Source organism: Zalophus californianus, chromosome 1, assembly GCF_009762305.2.
Source record: "Zalophus californianus isolate mZalCal1 chromosome 1, mZalCal1.pri.v2, whole genome shotgun sequence".
NCBI classification, from domain to species: Eukaryota; Metazoa; Chordata; class Mammalia; order Carnivora; family Otariidae; genus Zalophus; species Zalophus californianus.
Genome location: NC_045595.1, coordinates 9248109 through 9267226, shown reverse-complemented (window position 1 = coordinate 9267226; position 19118 = coordinate 9248109). Strand labels below are relative to the sequence as shown.

The 19118-nt window shown below is 58.1% G+C and overlaps 2 protein-coding genes across 3 annotated transcripts; one reads left to right on the top strand and one right to left on the bottom strand.

The window, feature by feature from the left end:
* Positions 1-11431: 11431 nt before the first annotated feature.
* Positions 11432-13959, bottom strand: IER2 (immediate early response 2). The gene has a single exon (XM_027587386.2). It carries the CDS (start codon positions 13104-13106, stop codon positions 12435-12437), a length of 672 nt encoding a protein of 223 aa, XP_027443187.1. The 5' UTR covers positions 13107-13959; the 3' UTR covers positions 11432-12434.
* A 2040-nt stretch (positions 13960-15999) lies between these two features.
* STX10 (syntaxin 10) lies at positions 16000-19118 on the top strand. 2 transcript variants are annotated; one of them, XM_027584418.2, is made up of 8 exons: positions 16000-16129; positions 16394-16563; positions 16706-16800; positions 16877-16939; positions 18093-18200; positions 18295-18401; positions 18498-18592; positions 18687-19118. In XM_027584418.2, exons 1-8 carry the CDS (start codon positions 16095-16097, stop codon positions 18761-18763), a joined length of 750 nt encoding a protein of 249 aa, XP_027440219.2. In that variant the 5' UTR covers positions 16000-16094; the 3' UTR covers positions 18764-19118. The 2 variants fall into 2 exon arrangements, with proteins under 2 accessions (XP_027440219.2, XP_027440220.2); XM_027584419.2 differs by having other exon boundaries at positions 18295-18397; positions 18687-19064.

The window sequence follows — 19118 nt, the reverse complement described above, 5'->3', positions numbered from 1 at the left end:
CCAGAGGAGCCAAATTCAGAGGCAGAAAGGAGGGTGGTGGGCGCTAGGGGCGGGCGGAGGGGTAATGGGGAGTCAGTGTTTCGTGGGGACAGAGGATCAGAGTTACAAGAGTTTGGAGGTGGATGGTGGGGATGGCCGCATAGCAATGTGAATGGACTCAAAACCACCGATCTGGACACTTAAAAATGGCTAAGATGGTAAAATTTTTGGTTATGTGTATTTTAACTCAATTAAAAAAAAAAAAAAAAAAACAGCCACAGACACTACGGACACGAACGGGCAAGACTGTGTCCACACAAGTTATGCCTGCCGAAGGCGTAATTTCATCTGATTTCTATGCTGCACGGTAGATTCTTTTCCTTTCGTTTTCATCTGTTTAACAACGCAAAAGCCATTCTGAACCCGAGGGTCGCACAGAGGACAAGAGGAGGCGGCCCACGGGCTGTGGTTTGGAGACGCCCGTCCAGTTTGCCTGGTCTCCTGCCCATTGTGCCTCCAGACTGGTACCCAAGGCCCGGCCATGCGCCAAGTTGCTCCATGAACGAATGGATGCAGGCATCAAGAGGGCAAGAGCAAGCCGGATTTGCAGCCAGCTGGCCAGCAAGCAGACCCTGGTCCCTTCCCTTCTTTCCCGAGCAACCTCACGAAAGCCAATTCACCTCTCCGGGCCTCGGGTTTTCAGCTGTAAATGGTTTTGTCCGGCCCTGTGCGGGGCATGTCTCCACCCCTAGAGCCTCATCTGGTTCCTCCTGCTCTTTCTCTTTTGCCCCCTGGGAAGCCAGGAAGCTCTGTCTTTGAGAGAGAGAGAGAGAGAAGACAGAAGTCCCCTGCACTGGCTCAAGGCCAGGGCCTCACTCCTTGCCCCCCCACACACACACACCCCCACCCGCGCCCAGCCCAAGCCAGCGCTGAGGTCTGCTCTGTACCACACACACACTCTCTAGTCCAGGCCTAAATATATTCCAACCTCAGAGACATTCCATGCCCCACACTCATTTCTGCCTCTGTCCCAGCATGGGGCCAAGAACGGCAATCCAGCTGGGGGGTTGGGGGGCACAGAGAGAGAGGAAGAGGGGGAGGCAGAGAGCCAGTGTGACTAGTCTGAGATGTGGCCTCAAGGGTCCTGGCTGGGATGGGGACGCTGAGAATGAGGGGGACCCCCCCACCCCACGCAGTGCTTCTCTCTTCGGCTCCGCAGCTCTGTGAGTCACCATCCCGGCATTCGCTGGCAGGGAGCCCAGGCTGGGTGGGGCGGCGGGTGGCAGGCGGGCGGGTGGGGAGACCTACTTTAGCCTCTGGTTTCTCCTGCACACCCACAAGCACCTTGGGTCTCAGAGCACACACCCCAGCACCCACTCAGTAAATCCAGGGGCCAGGTCAGGGCTCCCCACGCCCTCTGGCTCCCAGGCAGCTGCTGCGGCCACCGCCCACCCCTGGGAACCAGGAAGGAAGGGCTGCCTGTCTCCACCCACCTGGGGCACTGCTCAAGCCACCGCCTGGGCAAGTCCGGCCACTGAGGGCTGGGGAGCCAGCACCCCTCTCTCCAGGTAGAGGGGATGTGGCCTAGAAAGGTGGCCCTGCTGACTCCTCTCCCCCAACATGCTAGGACCTGCCAATCGCCTCCATCTCCAGGACTCAAGCCAAGGCCCCAGCCTATACGCTACAGCTATACTTGGGGAAAGACACACACACACACAGTGATGCTTTGCAGAGGGCCACATGTGTGGAGAGGCAGGGTAGTGGATGGTGGGGGCTGAGCCTACCCATCCCCCCTCCCCCCCAATAGTCAGCCACATCTGGGGACAGTTTTGATTGCCAAGACCACAGGAAGAGGCCCTGCTGGTACCTAGTGGGGGGAGGCCAGGGCTGATGCCCGACATCCTCTGATGCACACAGCAGCCCCACCACAGAGAACGATCCAGGCGCAAAAAGTCAAGAAACACGGGCATACGTCTGGGTTCAAATCCAGGCTACGGCACTTTTTAGCTATAAAGACTAGACATAGGAGGAAAGCCATCTACCCAAAGGGTGCCTCCATTTCCTCAATGTGAAAAGGGGAGAAAGCCGTAATAAATCAAGCAGTGAGGACTCTGAGTGAAGTACTTTAAGTAGTCAGCACTAGTTTCTATGATTGTTGTCGTGCTTTTTGTTTCTTTAAGTAATCTCTATGCCCAACATGGTGCTTGAACTCACGACCCTGACATCAAGAGTCGTAGGCTGTACTGACTGAGACAGCCAGGCGCCTCTGTTGCATTCATTTTTTTTTTTTTTTTTAGATTTCTTTATTTGAGAGAGAGAGAGAGAGAGAGAGCATGAGCGGGAGGAGGGGCAGATGGAGACCGCGAGGCAGACTCCCCGCTGAGCAGGGAGTCCCACATGGGGCTCGATCCCAGGACCCTGAGATCATGACCTGTGCCAAAGGCAGGCACTTAACCGACTGAGCCACCCAGGCTCCCCTGCATCCCTGTTGTCATTCTTAAGACCTCTGGCTCCAAGTCCCATAGATGCAAATTCAAATCGGACACTTGTCACAGGGCACCTCCCTGGCCTCAGGTGAGTTCAAGCCCTATGTTGCGTGTAGAGTTTACTTAAAAAAAAAGAAAATGACACTTATGAGCTGAATTTGGACAAGTGCTGTTGCTACCGGTCTCAGGAGTCACTAGGAGAAAAGATGAGCTACTGGGCACACAGCCTCAATGCGCGCTGGGGACACAGGGGTGCTGAGGAAACTCTTGCTGAGCTCGGAAGTGCCTGAGCCTGGAAGGGGCACTAGGGGACACAAGACCATCTGGCTTCTGGGTTCCAAGGATGCCATGGCAACGGGACAGGATGGGCTCAGGTGCAAGAGAGTTGGAGGAGGTTTCAGGGAGGATTCACGCCGGCCACGAGCACCAAGCGGGAAGCATATGGCTCTGTGCATGCGTGAGACCCGGCCAACCTGGAGTGTGGCTGGCAGGCGCGTTCTGAGGAACACTCCCCCATCCCCCGCCAGATTTCTAGAACGTACAGGCCAGCTGAAAGGAGGGGAGGTCACTGGGAGCAGGGAACAGGCACACAAGGGTAATCCGGGACAATCAGGGGCAGGGAATGCCCAGGAGCCATGTGTGTTTGTGTACGTGTAACCCACAGGGCCTAGACTGAGCTCATGCTGTTGAGGAGACTGAGCCTGCCCTCCCCGTCTGACCAGAAACCCAGGTCCAAGCTGGAGACAAGGCGCTGGGGATGGATCCTGGCTCTGGCCTTCCCCGCCTTACAGTGGACCTGCTGGGAGGTTAGTCCATGTATGCCCGCACCCCTCCCAAGGGTGTAGAGAGAGCCATGAGAAAGAGGGACAGGCTTGAGGAGAAACAAAGGAGGCACGGAGAAATATGACGATGCCCAGGCTGCAGGGGAAGACACGGAAGCAGCCACTGATGCATACAGAGTGCCCCAGGGCCCTCCCTTGCAAAGGGCAGCCAGAGATGCAAAGCAAAGCAAAGCGGCAAGAGGGAAGACCCGGCAGGAAGGAGAGCTTTGCTGGTCCCAGCGCGTGCCCGTTCTCACAGCCTGTTTCTCGGTTTTCTTCAGAACTGGCTTCACACCCACTCCTCTCAAAAGAGAAAGCCTTGTCCCAAACCACAGGACCGCACTTTGAAAATTCCAGGATGTTTACAAGGCAGCGTCTGTGGGGATTTCGAGGGTAGCTGGGGAATACGTGGCCAGCCGCCACTCAGACACAGAGCCGGAGAGGGGAAAGGGTCGCAAGACACCCTCACCCCCGCCCCAACGAGTCTGAGCGCTGCAGCCTGCAGGGACCCAGCGGCGAGTAACTGCAGGCTTGCTTGGCCTTCCGGGTGGCCAGAAGCCAGGAAGGCTCTCTCCGGAAGAGCAGGCCACGGAAGGGAGGGGAGGGAGGGGAAGGGGGCCTCAGGTGGAGGCCGGTCGGCTGTAGGCTGGCCTGGGGCCCAAACCCCAGAGCAGCCCAAACCCCAGCTGCTGGGCCTCCAGCAGGCCCTCCCCACCTGCCCTCTGGGCTGAAAGGCAAAAGCAACAGCCACTTCCTGTTCCAGACACCAGCAAGGGGGCCTGGCAACAACCTTTCCAGTCTACAAGTTTGGTTTTGCTCAGTAAATAATGATTACCAAAAAAAAAAAAACAAAAAAAAAAACCCAAACCAACTTTGTCCTCATTGAGCCCTTGGGTTGAGTGTGCACATATTGGCCCTTGGGGAGCTTTTCGCCGTCAGAAGGGAGAGAAAAGGGGCGCCTGGGTGGCTCAGTCATTGAGCGGCTGCCTTCGGCTCAGGTCATGATCCCAGGGTCCTGGGATCGAGCCCCGCATCGGGCTCCCTGCTCGGCAGGAAGCCTGCTTCTCCCTCTCCCACTCCCCCTGCTTGTGGTCCCTCTCTCGCTGTGTCTCTCTCTGTCAAATAAATAAATAAACATCTTTAAAATAAAAAAAAAAAGAAGGGGGAGAAAAGATGGTATCAAGTCACCCAGCAAGTGGGTCTGAAAAAGCTGAAGAAGGCATTTGGTGGGCAAAGCTGGTGGGCAGTCTGCTGAGGATGGAGGGAGAGAGAGAAAAGGCCGCCCAGCGGTGGCAGGCAGACCACCCCACTGAGCTCTCTTTGCTCATCTGTGAAGGCAAGATACGCTGCTGGGTCCAACGGTGTGGACAAGGACCTCTACCTAACCCCTGCCCCCCAGCCCCCCAATCCAGGACAGAAAGAAAAACAATGGACTCTGTTTTACTAGACACACATCTGCTCTGTGTCTCAATTCCCTTATCTGTAAAATGGGACCAGGAAAATGCCTACTTTAATTCTGACCTAGGCTTGCGGGGAGGGATAAGTGAATACGGGGGGGAGGAGCCAAGCACTGTACCTGGCTGGTGGGAGGCCATGTGTAGTCTCTTCTTAAAACAGCGTGTTATGTGCTCTGTAGCTACCCGAAAGCCTCCAGGGCCGGGTGCTGAGTCTCCAGTGGTGCTCAGAGGCTCATGGAGGCTCACAGAATCTCTTGAGGGTGAGCTTCTCAGGCTAGCTCTGTAAACAGAAGGGACTTTGAATGAATCCTCAAATTAACACAGCAGCTAATTCCCCAACACGGCTTCCCGGGGCTCCAAGGAAGAGCAAAAGTTATCCAGGACTCCCAGCTCAGGTCGCTCTGGCCCGTCAGGACCACCCTGTGCTCCTCTCAGGCCCTTGGGAGAACTTCCCAGACTGGGAAGCTGAGGCCCAGACCACCCAGGGAACTGGCTCAGGGGGTGTGACCGCCAGCTAATCTGGCAGGGCAGCAAACACGGCTGAATCTTGGATTCACCTGGGTCCCTCGGCCCAGTCAGGCCCACCACCAGAGATCCTGGGATGTCTCGATGCTCGGCATGGAGGATTCTCCCAGGCTAGCTATGCCCTGTCCCCTGGCTGTCCAACCCTCAGCTCAACAGAAAGCAAAGAACCAGGCTCTATGACTCCATGGAGGAAGGCAAGGTCTGCATTCGGCTCACCGTTTCTGATCACTTTCGAAAACAAGACCCGCAACAGGAGAAAAAGAACTTGCATGACAAGCAAGCAAGCTTGCTTTGTCAATCCCCTCCCCGTCCCTCTCCGCAGTCCAGGCCTCGGAGATGCTCCTCCAAGCTGCAACCCGAGGGAAGGGTTAACAGGAAGCGCCTGGCTCCTGCAGCTACAGAAGCCCATTGTTCTCCGCCAGTCCCCTCCCCCTCGTCCAGGAAGACCCTCTGGGGAGCCCCTTCAAAAGGGCCTGACCGGTGTCTCCAGGCTGCTGGCCAGTCTGTCGGGAGAGTGAGCACAGGAAAAGGAAGCCCGCCGGGTGCGGGCTGGGGCACAGCTGTCACCGCCACGTCTCAGGGGGTTTCCGAGGAAGGGGGGGTGCTCCGCCTTGCCTGCCCCGGGGTGGGGGCGGCCCTCCCTGCAGTCCCCATCTGGGAGCCAGAAAGCTTTGATCTCGAGCCTTTAGGTACAACTTAAGCTCCTGCCTCCCTCCACGCCATCACCCCTCCCTTATCCCTGGTTTAGAAAGTTTCACACCCCACCCCTCCTCCATCTGATTTCAGATCTTCTCTCCTCCAGGTCCTAACTGTCAGCTTTTTCCGATTAGCAGACTCCGGTGGGGGAGGGGGGGAAACGTGTGCTTTCGTGGGGCGTCCCGGATTTGAGGGGCGCGGGGAGGAGAGCTGTTAGCAATTCCCTGGGAGACCCTGGGGGCGGGCAGGGTGAGGGGCGAGCAGCTGGCCACCAGATGTGGGTGGACAGGCTGAGGAGGAAATTAATTGGTGCCAGTCGGTGGCAGGCGGGGAAAGGCAGGTCCCCAGGGGGCCAGGGGAGCCGCCTAGGTGCGGGAAGGAGCTGTGAGGGGGTGGGGGGGGACAGTAAATGTTGAGATGATTTCTTAGCTGAGAGTCAACAATGTGCTGGGGGAGGGGGGGCTGATCCGGGACCGATGGGGCCGGGAGGTTGGAAGGCCACGAGAAATAAAAACGGCTGGAGGGGGTGCGGATTTCTGCTGGGAGGGGCTGCATTATAAAGGGTCAGGCAAGGGGGTGGGCGTGGGGAGATCTCAAGCTGCACACAAGTAGGTGGAGGGCCTTAGGCCTTGGGCTCAGCTCTCCTGGACACAAACCTGGGGAGACCTAAACTCCCCTTAACACAGAGGCAGGGGGAATAAAGCCCTAAGCTGAGCCTCAGGAAACAGAAGTACCCTAGTGAGAGCAACTCTGGACACAAGGTGGGGAAAGTGTGGGCTCCCCCGAACGTAGGTATGTGGATCTGAGCTCCACTAGACACTGGTGTGGGGGCTCTGGGCTCCTCTGGACACATGGGGGTTTCAGCAGCCTCCACGACGACGGTGGGGAGCGTGAGCCTCAAACTCTGGCGATCCCCATTTCCCTTCCGCTTTTTCCGCGATTTACCTGATTCCGGGCGGGCCCCCAGCCCCAGGCGCACCCCGCGCGGCCTCCGCCTTCCGGCGCGGCCCCTAAGTCCCGCCCCTGCATCCGCGGGGCGTGCTTGGGGGTGGGCGGCCAGGCCTGGAGGGCCTGGGCGGGTTCCGGAAGGGACCGGTTTGGGGGCCAGGGGCGTGGCCCGGGTCACACACTACACCGGGAGTTCTTGGAAGTCACTCGGTGTAGCGCGCAGGGGCGGGACGGGAGAAGAGCGCGAGACAGGGGTAAACTCCTATGTCCCGCCCCCGTCTGTGATCGACACCCAGATCGCTCCGCCCCGCGTTGTGGCCAGTTACGGACCCTGACAGCCCTGCCTGGGATTCAAATTTCCTCGCGGAGATCGAGTCCGGTCCTCACCCCGCCTGGCCAAGGTCTGCGTCTCCCCCTCTCCGACGCGCGGACCTCGCTCAGGTTCCTGGAACCGGGTAAACCGGTTTGGGTGCTGCTTCTGTGGCCCAGCCCTTTCCCAGCTCTGCGGAGGCTTCAGCGGGGCGCCTGTCCAGCCCAGAGGAGAGGGGAGGGGATCTTGGGATGGTGGGCACGACTAGAGCTGTCCCCTACGTGCTCTCCTGCAGGGCGATCCTCTCTGGCCTCAGTTTCCTGATCCGTAAAAAGTGGAGTTCAGAGGACCGATCTCAAAGGAGAGTTGCAAATGCATCGTTCGTTCACAAAAACCATTTAGTAAGCACCTGCTAGACTTGTTTCTGCCCTCACATGGAGGCCATAGGCTAGAAGAGACAAACCCAGAAACGAATGTAAAATTGCAACTGTGATACTACCAAAAAAAAAAAAAAAAAAAAGTAGCTCTTGATCTGAGTGTCAGTAAACAGGAGTCTCGGACCAAAATGGGGGGCATTTGTAGCTTTGTCTCTCTTCCAGAAGCAGAATTTTCCTAACCTTGGAACAGTGGGCAAAGTGATTTAATGCTAATATTTAAGGAAGAGAATGAATCCCTCAGTTTCCCTCTTTTCAGCTTTCAGTCTTCACCTAGTTTTCTGACTAAAAATAGGCCACTCCCTATCCTAATAATGTGTCTTTAACTCTTGCTAATCTCCCTTCCTAAGAAAGCTGTCTGTTTCAGCAGGATCTTGTGACATTGTTTTGTTTTCACTGTAACTTTCATTAACTGTTACCTTCTAAGTATGGTTAGTGATTAACAAGTGAGTTGCTTTAAGAAAAAATTTTAGATAAATAGTACAGTCGGTATGGAGATAGGACAAAAATCCTGCCTGTCACAACTGTCTGAAATTTGGTAAATTCTATTCTAAGAGTCACGAGAAGCCACTGATTAAATGAGACAATAAATATTAAGCACTTAGCACTTGCTTAGCCCAGACAGCCTCATTCACTCTTTTCAGGCCCGTGTTGGGCATTCGTGGAAGTGACATTCAAATGAGGGCACAGATGCTAACTAGAACATAAATTTACCCTTTCAGATGGTGGGCAGTGACCTAAGGAAGGCCAAGAAGAGGGGCAAAGGAGCAGAGTGGCAGAATGGGGAGCTGTTTTAGATCAGGCAGCCAAAGAAGACCACTCCGAGCAGGTGACTTTTCAGCAGAAATCTGAAGAAAGAAGGATGGATGGGTGGGTGTCTGGGAGAAGAGCATGGTAGGCAGAAGGAACAACAAGTGCAAAGACCCTGGGCTGGACCATGCTTGGCCTGTTCTCTGAGCAGGAAGGAGGCCACTGTGGATGCAGCAGAGGGGAGCTGGAGAGTGAAATGATCCAATTTGCATTTTGTAAGATCCTTGTAGCTGCCGTGTAGAACAGATTGTGGGGACAAGGGCAGGGAGGAAGCCACTGCCCTGATCCAGGTGAGAGGTTATGGCAGCTTACACTTAGATGGGAGTCCTGAAGGTGGGGAGAGGGGAGTGGGGTGAGAGATCAAGTCGACAGCACCTGTGACTGGGTGCCGTGTGAGGGAAGGAGAAAAAGGGATTCAAGGATTCCTCAGTTGGGAGGCTGCCAGGAAACAGCAAGAATTCTCTTTGGGCCTTGTTATGTTTGGAATACCTTAGTGCCCCACAAGGAGACATGGGGAGGAGGGTTGGACAGAAAGTCTGGGGGGTTGGGGGGGGCAGGTCCAAGATGGAGAGCGAAGTATGGGAGTCAGCATGGAATGGCATTTAGAGCCTTAAGACTGAATGAGACTACCTACCAAGGGGTGAGTGTAGACAGAGGCCCATGGCCTGAGGGCGATGGAAACTGGAAGTGTGGGGGCCCGGAAGAGGGAAGAGTCAACCCTGTCAAATCACTAGGATGAGACCAAACTCTGGAGCTGAGAGGGGAGGCTGACCCTTGTTCATACCGAGCTACTGGAGGCAGGAACTATTTTTCCAGCTCTCTGGGATGAGCACAGCATCTGTATACACATTACCTATATGTCCATAGGGCTGTATGTGCTTCTAAATGGCCGGCACTGTATCATCCTGGGTTCTAACAATAATAAAATAACACTTCCGGTGTGCCAGGCGTTCCACTAAGCCCTTTATACTAGTATCTCACTTCCTCTTCGCAATGAACCTGAGAGGTAGGGACTGTTATTGTCCACAGTTTACAGCTGGGGAAACTGAGGCCCAGAGAGGTGCGGTGACTTGCTCAATGCTGCACAGCCAGCAAGAAGAGCTGGTAGTCTGGCTCCAGTATTGGTGTTCTGCCCCCACAACTTCTATAGCTGGCCTTTGTCACTCAGCATCATGGCCCTGAGGTATCCGTGTTGCCAGGGTGTGTAGACCTGTCCCACTCAGGCCATTTATTCTCTGGGGAGGCATGGGTAGTCCACATTCTACCAGACCAGTCGGGTTGGATGAGCATGTAGGTTGTTTCCAGTTTGTGCCAGTTTGGACAGCGCTGTGGACACCGTTCTGGAGCCTCCTGCTGCAGGCCTGGGGCTCCCTGGAGAATCCACTGGTCAAGGGATATGTGACATTTTTTGTTGTCACAGCTATTGTCCCATTGATTACTCCCCCCCCCCCCCCCGGAGGGTCTGCCCCAATAATCCAATGCCAGGTAAAGGTGTGAAAACTCCAAACATCCTCAGAGTTGGTTATTGTGACAAATGTTGCCTATTCTGAAGGGTGAAATGGGGGTCTCGGGAAGGGCTATATCTTAAAGGGAAGTGTGTGGGGGTGCTTCTCCAGTCTCCCACCGCATCACCTTCAGCCCCCAGCCCGGAAAACCCCCCGGGAGGCAGGAGCGGGGATCGGGCAGGCCGCTTCCCCCGGAGGAAGGAAGGGCCAGGAGGTTCCTGCGACAGGATGCACAGTGAGGCCCCCTCCCCAGCCGCCAGGGACTTCCCGGAGCGGGTTAGGCTCTCGGGGGAGTTGCTCCCACGCGAACGCATTGAACTGCCGCAGGGGGGTGGGGTTCCCGCCACCCAACGTCCCTCCGGGGAGTTATGGGTCAAGACCCCGAGTGGGTGGCGCTAAAGTCTCCCATGTTTCCCAGGAAAGAATCAGGTGGCCGTGGAGGCGAGCGAGGCTGGATTCCCCTGGGGGAACCCTGAGGGAGGCAGGGAGTGGGGAGTGGGGTGGGTGGACGAGGCAGGAGGGGAGCCGGAGGCGGGCGTTCTGGGGCGGGTCCGCCCTCCACCGCACCCTCCTCCTTCCACCCTAGGGCCTCGGGGTCCGGTCCCCCGGGGTCGCGGAAGGCTCGCAGCGCCAGAGCCAGACGCCTGGAGGCGGGGCGGCCGCTTTCCCGGAGCCTCCCGCCGCCCTCACCGCCCGCACCTGCGGCTCCTTTGTCCTCCCAACAGCCACCCCGCCACCCGCCCTGGGGCAACGCCTTACAGTCCGTCTCTTAAATCAGCAGTGGGTAAATTATGAGCATTTTCTCCTCTGGGGTGACCGAAATGGAGCTGGGATGGAGCCAAATCAAATCACTAGGGCTCTCACGGGCCATTTCTAAATCTACAGCCGCCTCGAGGGAAAGCTGTTTAGGGGCCCACTTCACAGATGAGGAAACTGAGACTGAGAACTCACCTCCCAGCTTGAGTCACACAATTATACCGCCAGAGATTAGAACTGGGTTGTAAAGGGCGCTCCAAAGCTCACCTCAGCTGCCCCGCAAGCCGTGGGGCCCCCGCCAAAGCGGATTCAGTTGGTCAACTGGGGGTGGGGGGTGGGGGGATCCGCCATCCTTCCAGAGTCTCCAAAGGAGGCGTGGCCCTCCCAATTCCGCCTGGGGCACCGTACCCAACAGTATTTTCCCCTAAACCTCTCAAATTCGGCAAGCCCACCCCCCCCTTGGAGTTGTAGAATTTCGAAGAAACTCCCAAATATGGGGGAGCTTAAGGAGTCCGGAACACCAAGGCACCCAGCACGGAAACGCTCTGGCAAAGAAAAGGGGGCCCAGCCCCATCCCGCCCACTCTGCCCACGTGATAGCCGGTCGGACCGGTTTCTGGGGCCCCAGCAAGGCGCCGCCAGCTCCTGACCCCGTAACCCTGCCCCTCCCCCATCAGGGAAGAAAACCAGACGGGCAGCACAGACTTTATTCAAATGGTCTTTTATTTTATCTGGCGTTTCTAGCAAGAGGCCAGATAGATGAAGTTAAACAGAATCCACCACAGTAAAGGTAAACAGGCCTCAGAACGCCCTGGCAAGAATCTTCCCCTCCCCACACTGGCCCAGTCCCACCAGCAACTGGTCCCAGCTCAGCCTTACAGCGCTCTAAACACCCCCACCAATTTTTGTGATTCAGACCAGGATCGTCTGGGTTGTGTCTGTGTGTCTGAGGGATGGTCACGCTTGAGACTGTGACCATTTCCCACCTCCAACGCACCAGGTGAGAAAAACTGTAACCTGAAATTAGATCAGCCCCCCACCCTTCCCCCCGCTATTCAGCCGAAGGCGCAGGGGCGCGGGACACAAACCCGCAGCAAGCGGGGCGAGGTGACTCAGGACGCCCTCCTCCCATTCCCCGGGGCGGTCCACACCCCAGACCCTCCTCCCAGGCCCCACACCCACGCAAGGCAACAGGAAGCTCCCCACGTCTGCCCCATGACGCAACGATGACCGCTTGCACAAGTATGCCACGGGTGGGGGAAGGGGAGCGCCTGCCTGGAATTCTCTGAGGTTGGAAATGCAAACACCAACTATTGAAAAACCTTGAAAAGGGCAGCACAGCTCCCAGTAAAAAATAAAAGTCCGACCCTGAGGAGTTTCAAGAACCAAGCCTCCCTGCTCCCAGTCCCAGAAGGAGAGGGAAAGGTCCACGTCCCAGTCCGTTTAGACAGCACCTGTGGGCGCAGCAGCTCTCGGCGGAAGGCGCTCGCGCTCCCGGCTCAGGCTCCTCGGCGCGGCCGCTGCACAGAGGCGGCGACGGCTCCCCGGGGGCAGAGTCCCTCTTCAGGCCTCTCAGCAGCCCGGGCGGCAGCTCCTCTCCACGGTTTCGGCGGGCCCTCCCCCGGGGGTGGGCCTCGCCTCGGGTCTGCGCACTCCGGCCGACGGTTCGGCCCGCGCTCTGGGCTCCGGTAGCGCCGATCGGGGACCCTCAGAAGGCCACCACGGCCCGCACGAGAACGTTCAGCATGTTGTCCGCCGGGCGGCAGGCCGGCTTCGCCTCGCACGCCGGCGGCGCCGTCGGGGGGGCGGCGGGGCTGCAGTTCAGGAGGCCCGAGAAGCGCCTCTGGAGGACGCGCGCCAGGTTGGGGAAGGCGCCCTCGGCTTGCGCGGGAGGTGGCTGCAGGCGATCAGGGACCTCCGAAGAGGCTCCTTCCTCCTGCTCTTCTTCAAGACGGGCTTTCTTGCTTGGGGCCAGTCCGACGTCCCCGCCGTCACTCAGGCTGCTGTTCCGCCGCTTTCGGCTGACTTTTGTTGTGGGGCGCGGGGCACAGCGGGCTGGGGTCTCCTCGGCTCGCGGCGCCTCCCGCGTGTCCATGGGCTCCGGGGAGGGCTGCTCACCGTCGGGGGGCGCTGCCTCGGCTACAGCTTCCGATTCCCGCGACTGGTGCAGGCGAGGATCAGGGGAGCGAACGGGGGACAAGGGTACCTCGGGCTCGTGGGCTTCCACCTTGGCTGAGAGGTAGAGCTCTCGGGCGCTGCGCATGACCAGCGATAGCTGCAGACTCCGGTGCAGCCGCAGGCCACCGCGCTGCATGCGCGAATGGTACATCTTCCACACCGACAGAGTCATGATGCGCTGCGCCTCCTTCTGCACTTCCATGGCGGCTCGACGGCGGGGGCGAGGGCGGCGGGGACTCCCTGGCTGGGCAGGACAGGTAGCAGGTGCACTCCGGGCAACGCGCTCGCTCACGCTTCTCCCCTCAGGCCAACCCACGCCGTGACACTGCTAGGACGCTCTGCCCCGGCGCCCGCCACCCGGGCCCTTTTGTACCCGGAGTGAAGTCACCGAGCCGCCCCGCCCAATCAGAGAGCCGCATCCGGGCTTCCCAACGCGCCGCGGCGAGAGACTCCTTAAAGCGACAGGGTGGAATTTACCGAGTGGGGGAGAAGGGACAGGAGTCGGGACGAGGAGGAGCGTCCCCCGGTCCACGTGGAGCTCTCGGGGTGCTCTCCGTTCTCAGGGTCCTTAATACGCTAGCGCGCAGGCCCAGAACAGGGGGGCCGCGGATGCGGGGCAGAGTCCACCCACGTGCTTCCGTCTGAAACCGCAGCTGGCTGTAGGCGGCAAGTTTCCTTTCGCGCCGGGGAAGACCGGGGTTCGAACCGGTACATCCCCCGTGGGCACAGTTCCTAGCATCTACCAGGTGTCTAATGTTTTTTTGAATCAGTAACCGATTAATGTTTTTTGAATCAATAACCGTGCTAACACTTACTAAGCACTATACCCGCCAGGCGCTGTTAAAGGCTTTCCTTTACTAAATAACCTCACTGATGCCTCACCTCCACTCCGCGGAGGGTACTGTTATACCTGATTTCTTCAGGTGGGGAAATCGAGACAGAGTGACTCGTTCAGTATTTGCTAAACGAACGAGTAGGCCCCTGTGGCCTCCAGCTCTTGCGTCTCTCTAGCGTAAGACAGCCCTCCTCAGTCCCCTTGTCTGTAGGCAGTGAGGCGGCGGGCAGCGCTTATGGCTCCAGGGCATAGTTGCCCACTCCACCGGCAGCGGATGTCTGCAGACACGAGCGCAGCCCGGGCTGCCATTCCTGCACTCCACACCGGACACGCCCCCAGTTTCCCTGTACACGAGCTCCACGGGTGGGCTAGGTACTCGCAAGACTGAGGACCGGGCAACAGGACAGTCCGGGTGAACACGTGGCTCTGCGCCCGGGGAACCGAGGCTGGGGTAGGAGGTGTAAACTAAGCAACGCAGAGACAGACCAGATAGATGGAAAACATCGGCCCCACCCTCCGCTACGCCCTATCGCTCCAAGAAAACCTATTTCCTGTTCCTCCAAAATAAGATGCAAAATTGTTCCTACAGCTCCGTTCATTCGTGGCAAGGGCCCTTTAAGTGAAGGCTCCTCTCTTCCCCCTTTCACCCCCTCCCCCAGCCGCCGGCGGGCGGGCAGAATCTTCCGGCCACTGGAAGCGCCAGACTTCCACGACTAAATTTGGATATAATGACGTAGGGCAGGCGCGCGAGCCGCTTCCGGCTGCCCATATAAGGACAGGGGCCGGGATCTCCACTCGGAGCTGTGGCAACCTCCTTCCGGGCGGGCGGGGGCGGTGCCTTGGCCTCCGAACACGCCCACTCCCTTACCCTCCCGGTCTCCCGGCAGCTAGGACGGGCTGTAGTCCCCGGCTTCCGGACCAGAGTCCAGCCCCGCGGGCTCCCGAGGCCAGAAGGCGTGACGCCTCCGGGAAAACCCCCGCCGGCAGATAGGGGCGATCTCAGGGCTTCCACTGACGCCAACTCCCTGAAACCCTCCACAAAGACCTTGCCAATACGAGGGGCGATTCGCTGAGTACCCCTTCATCCTTGTTCCGCCATAGAGACCCCATAATTATTTCTCCCTACAAGGTTCTCTCCCAGGTATTCCTGCTTCTTCCCTCTCCCCCCCCCGCCCCGCCAAATCATGCAGCCTTGGAGAACCCTCACGCACAGCCCTCCCCCCGCCCCACCCCCCGCACATGGGGACTCAGGAATTATTTGCTGTTTAAACTGTCCCTCTTCAGCGATTCTGCCACACACTAAGGCGACCTGCTGAGGACGCACCCGTCTCCCCCTTCACCACCTCGGCGAATCCACAATGACATCCCCAGCCCAGGCGCTATCTCTGAGATTCTCTTCAGCGACTCTGAAGCACAGGGGCGCACAGACTCTCCAAGAACTTCAGCCATCTCGCCCAAATGTCTCCAGAAACAGACCGCGACCGCACTCAGGTGATGGCTCACCTCCGAAAAAATGCATTTCCGGAGACCCCACACAGAGCGCCTCTGTCACACTAGGGTCAACTGTCTCTCCAGACATTCCTGGCGCCTCCCTAGATGGAGACCCCACACGCAGAGGACTTCCTTGTACACACCATCCTCAGAGCCACCACCACACCCCCTCCCGCGACTGCCAGCCTCGGACGCAGAGAGACTCCACACCCCAGAAGCATCTCTGGGGCCCCCCACTCAGCCACCCCGCCCCAGGGCGATCTGGAGGCGCCCCTCCTCTGTAGGAAAAAAAGAGGAAGGAAGAGTCCAACAAGACTCCGCGCCTCCATCCCCGCGGGAAAGTGGGGACGACCACCTCTTCCCCCAGCCCTTCCCAACCCCAGGCTGGGACGATCTCCCAGGGCGGAATCAAGGTGCAGGCTCAGGAAGTCTGTTAAGAGGATCTCTGAATCGAATGATCCCCTTCCCCAGCCATAATCTCTGATTTGAAGGAGGTTATTATTATTCACATTGCCCCTAAGGGAAACAGGTTGCGCAGCAACAATCCCAGGGGCTGGGTCTCCAACCAAGAGATCACGAGGTCCGACCCCCAACCCAGCCAGACTTAACTGGGACACTGCGGGCGGTGGGCTGCGCGGACGCGAAGCCTTCTCTGCCCATAATAAAGATGGCCGTGAGAAGGGCGGAAGTTTCCGTACTTGGGGCCTCCAAGGCCTCTCTACCCTGTCGTTCCCGCTCTCGATGGTGGCATGGGTCACGTGACGGGGGCGGGGGTGGCTGAGCTTTCCCCTCTACTGGGAGGGAACCTGCTACCAAAGCCGAGAGGGGAGGTGGGGCTCGACCTCGGGCGGGGGGGCGTGTGACATGTCTCTCGAAGACCCATTTTTTGTTGTCCGAGGGTGAGTGACAGCAATGAGGGGGGGAGGGAGGAGGGTGCTCGGTCCCCGTGCCAGCTAGTGCCCGCGTGCCCGCCAGAGCGTGCTAGGCAGTCTGGGCACGGCCGTCGGTGTGCGCCGGTCAGGGTAGACCCGTGGCCGAGTGGGAGGGGTGCGCAGGGAGATATTAGGGTATCCTGAGCCACCCCCATTCGTTTGCGGGCGCGGTGGCGGGCGGGAGGACCGCCTGCCCCCAGGCGTGACCAATGTGTGTGCCCCTGCCCGCAGTGAGGTGCAGAAGGCGGTGAACACGGCCCGCGGGCTGTACCAGCGCTGGTGCGAGCTCCTGCAAGAGGACGCGGCGGTCGGCCGCGAAGAGCTGGACTGGACGACCAATGAGCTGCGGAATGGCCTTCGCAGCATCGAGTGGGACCTCGAGGACCTGGAGGAGACCATCGATATCCTGGGGGGTTGCAAGGCGTCCTGGGAGAGCCCATTCCTGTGGCAGGGGGCGGCTGGACACCTGGGAGGAGTTAAGGGCTTGAGGCAGAGGAGGGGCTTGTGTCTGGCTTTGGCCTTGACTCCTGACTCGGAGCTTACGCATAGTGGAAGCCAACCCAGGCAAGTTCAAGCTCCCAGCCGGAGACCTGCAGGAGAGAAAGGTGTTCGTGGAGCGGATGCGGGAGGCAGTCCAGGTGAGGAGAGTTTCCGGTGGCCTGAGTGTGGGGAGGTTGGGGTGTCTTTACTCACTGATGGCGTCCTCACCCCCAGGATATGAAGGACCATATGGTCAGCCCGGCAGCCATAGCCTTCATGGAGAGGAATAATAGAGAGGTAAGGCATCCAGACCCAACATCCTCACCTGAGGCTCTCAGAGAGACCCTCCCCTTTGGGTGCAATCCTGACCCTCTGTGTCTGTTCACCTGTCCCCCTTGCATGTATGTCTGTCCCTTCTGTATCCGTGCCCATCTTCTCTGTGTGCAGTTGTCTCCTGGCTGTCCACCTCCCTGCTCTTTCTGGCTGTGTACACCTGAGCCCTCTCTGTGTATATAATCCTTTCTGCCTCCTGGTGTGGGTCTAGATGCCCATTTCCTTTTTCTTTTTTTGCTTGGTGTGTTACTGTTTCCAGCATATATGTATGCCTACTTTGTTTCTGTGTATGTACCTGGGCATCTGAGCGGGTGAACTTGGCCTCTGAGCGGATCCCCCTCTGCGGTCGGCTTGCATACCATTTCCCTCCAAGGGTGTGCCTGCTCATGCCTTTTGTGAGCAGTCTCCCAGCAGCCTCTGTTGGCACACTTTTTCCTTCTGTGTCCTGTGTCCATTCTTTGCATGTTGTGAAACCAGCCTGTCTCCATCCCCTCGTGGGATCTGGGAGGGTGGGGGGCTGAGGCCTGCATGAGTTTGGAGTCCTGTATCAGTGCCCACATGCTTTCCAGGTGTGCTGCCTTGAGGATTAAAGTCCAAATTCTTCTTTTTTTTTTTTTTTTAAGATTTTGTTTATTTATTTGACACAGAGAGAAACACAGTGAGAGAGGGAACACAAGCAGGGGGAGTGGGAAAGGGAGAAGCAGGCTTCCCGCGGAGCAGGGAGCCCGATGCGGGGCTCGATCCCAGGACCCTGGGATCATGACCTGAGCCGAAGGCAGACGCGTAACGACTGAGCCACCCAGATGCCCCAAAGTCCAAATTCTTAAATACATCTGTTTATCTGATAAATGTTCTCCATGGATTAATTTGGTAAATCCTCATTCCAGCCCCAGGAATTTCCCCCATTTTACAGAGGAGGAAACTGAGGCGAAGAGACATCAAGTGATATGGCCTTGGGGTCACCTTGCTAGTAAGGAAGGGGTGGGTCTGGGGAACCCGGGCTGTCCCATTCCCAAGACTACCTTCCTAACAACCATCTAGATTTGCCACAAACCTGTGTCTGGTTCTGTTCCGAGTGGCCCCCCTCTCCCTGAACCTGTGGTCTGTGCCCCCACAGATGCTGACGGGCAAGCCAGTTGCCCAGAAGTCATCCAGCGACCTGCTCGATGCCAGCATGGCCTCAGCCACCTCTCGTTACCTTGAGGAGCAGCGGGCCACACAGCAGGTGTGTGTGGGTGGCTGGGGATCCTGGGCTGGAGGAGCCTGGGGACGGCGCAGGGCCCCTTGCTGACAGCCGTTCCCACTCCTCTGATCTGCAGCTGATCATGGACCAACAGGACCAACAGCTGGCAATGGTGTCTGGGAGCATCTGGGTTCTGAAACACATGTCCGGCCGTGTTGGGGAGGAACTGGATGAGCAGGGCATGTGAGGCCAGGATCCTAGGGGTGGGCCGGGAGCCCTCGGGTGGCTGCACTAGTGTGTGCAGAATTTTGGGGGCTGATGCCATTTTGGTATCGACAGCATGCTGGATGCCTTCGCTCATGAGATGGACCACACCCAGTCCCGGATGGATGGGGTCCTCAGGAAGATGGCCAAAGTATCCCACATGACGAGTGGTAAGTCCCTTTGGGGAGGCAACTGGGGTGGTTGGGGGGGGGCTGCAAGGGTGGTACCCTGTCCCCTTGTAACCTCTGACCCTTTTGCCCCCAGACCGCCGACAGTGGTGTGCCATTGTGGTGCTGCTGGGGGTGCTTCTTCTGGTTCTCATCCTGCTCTTCTTTCTCTGACCCCGGCCCTCCCGAGGGCGCTGGTCCCTCTAGCCCGGGAAGTTGGCAAGGTCCTGCCCCTCTGGGAGAAGTGGTTCCTTCCTGGGGAGCTGTCCCAAGGTTCTCAGCAGAGCCAGTGGGACCCTCAGGGCCCTGGGCCAGAGCCCCTGCCACTGGTCCTGTCTCAAGTGCGCTTAGGAGGTGGTAGAGGTAGGGGAACCTCAGACACACTCCTCCCCATTTCTACTCTGGTACCCCAAAGCCATTTGCTCCTGTGCCTTCTACACGTGCCAACTTGGAAATAAAAGCCCAGCCTTTTTTATACGCATTTGTATCCTACTGTCTGTTGACTTGTGGCTCCTTAAGTGGGACTCCG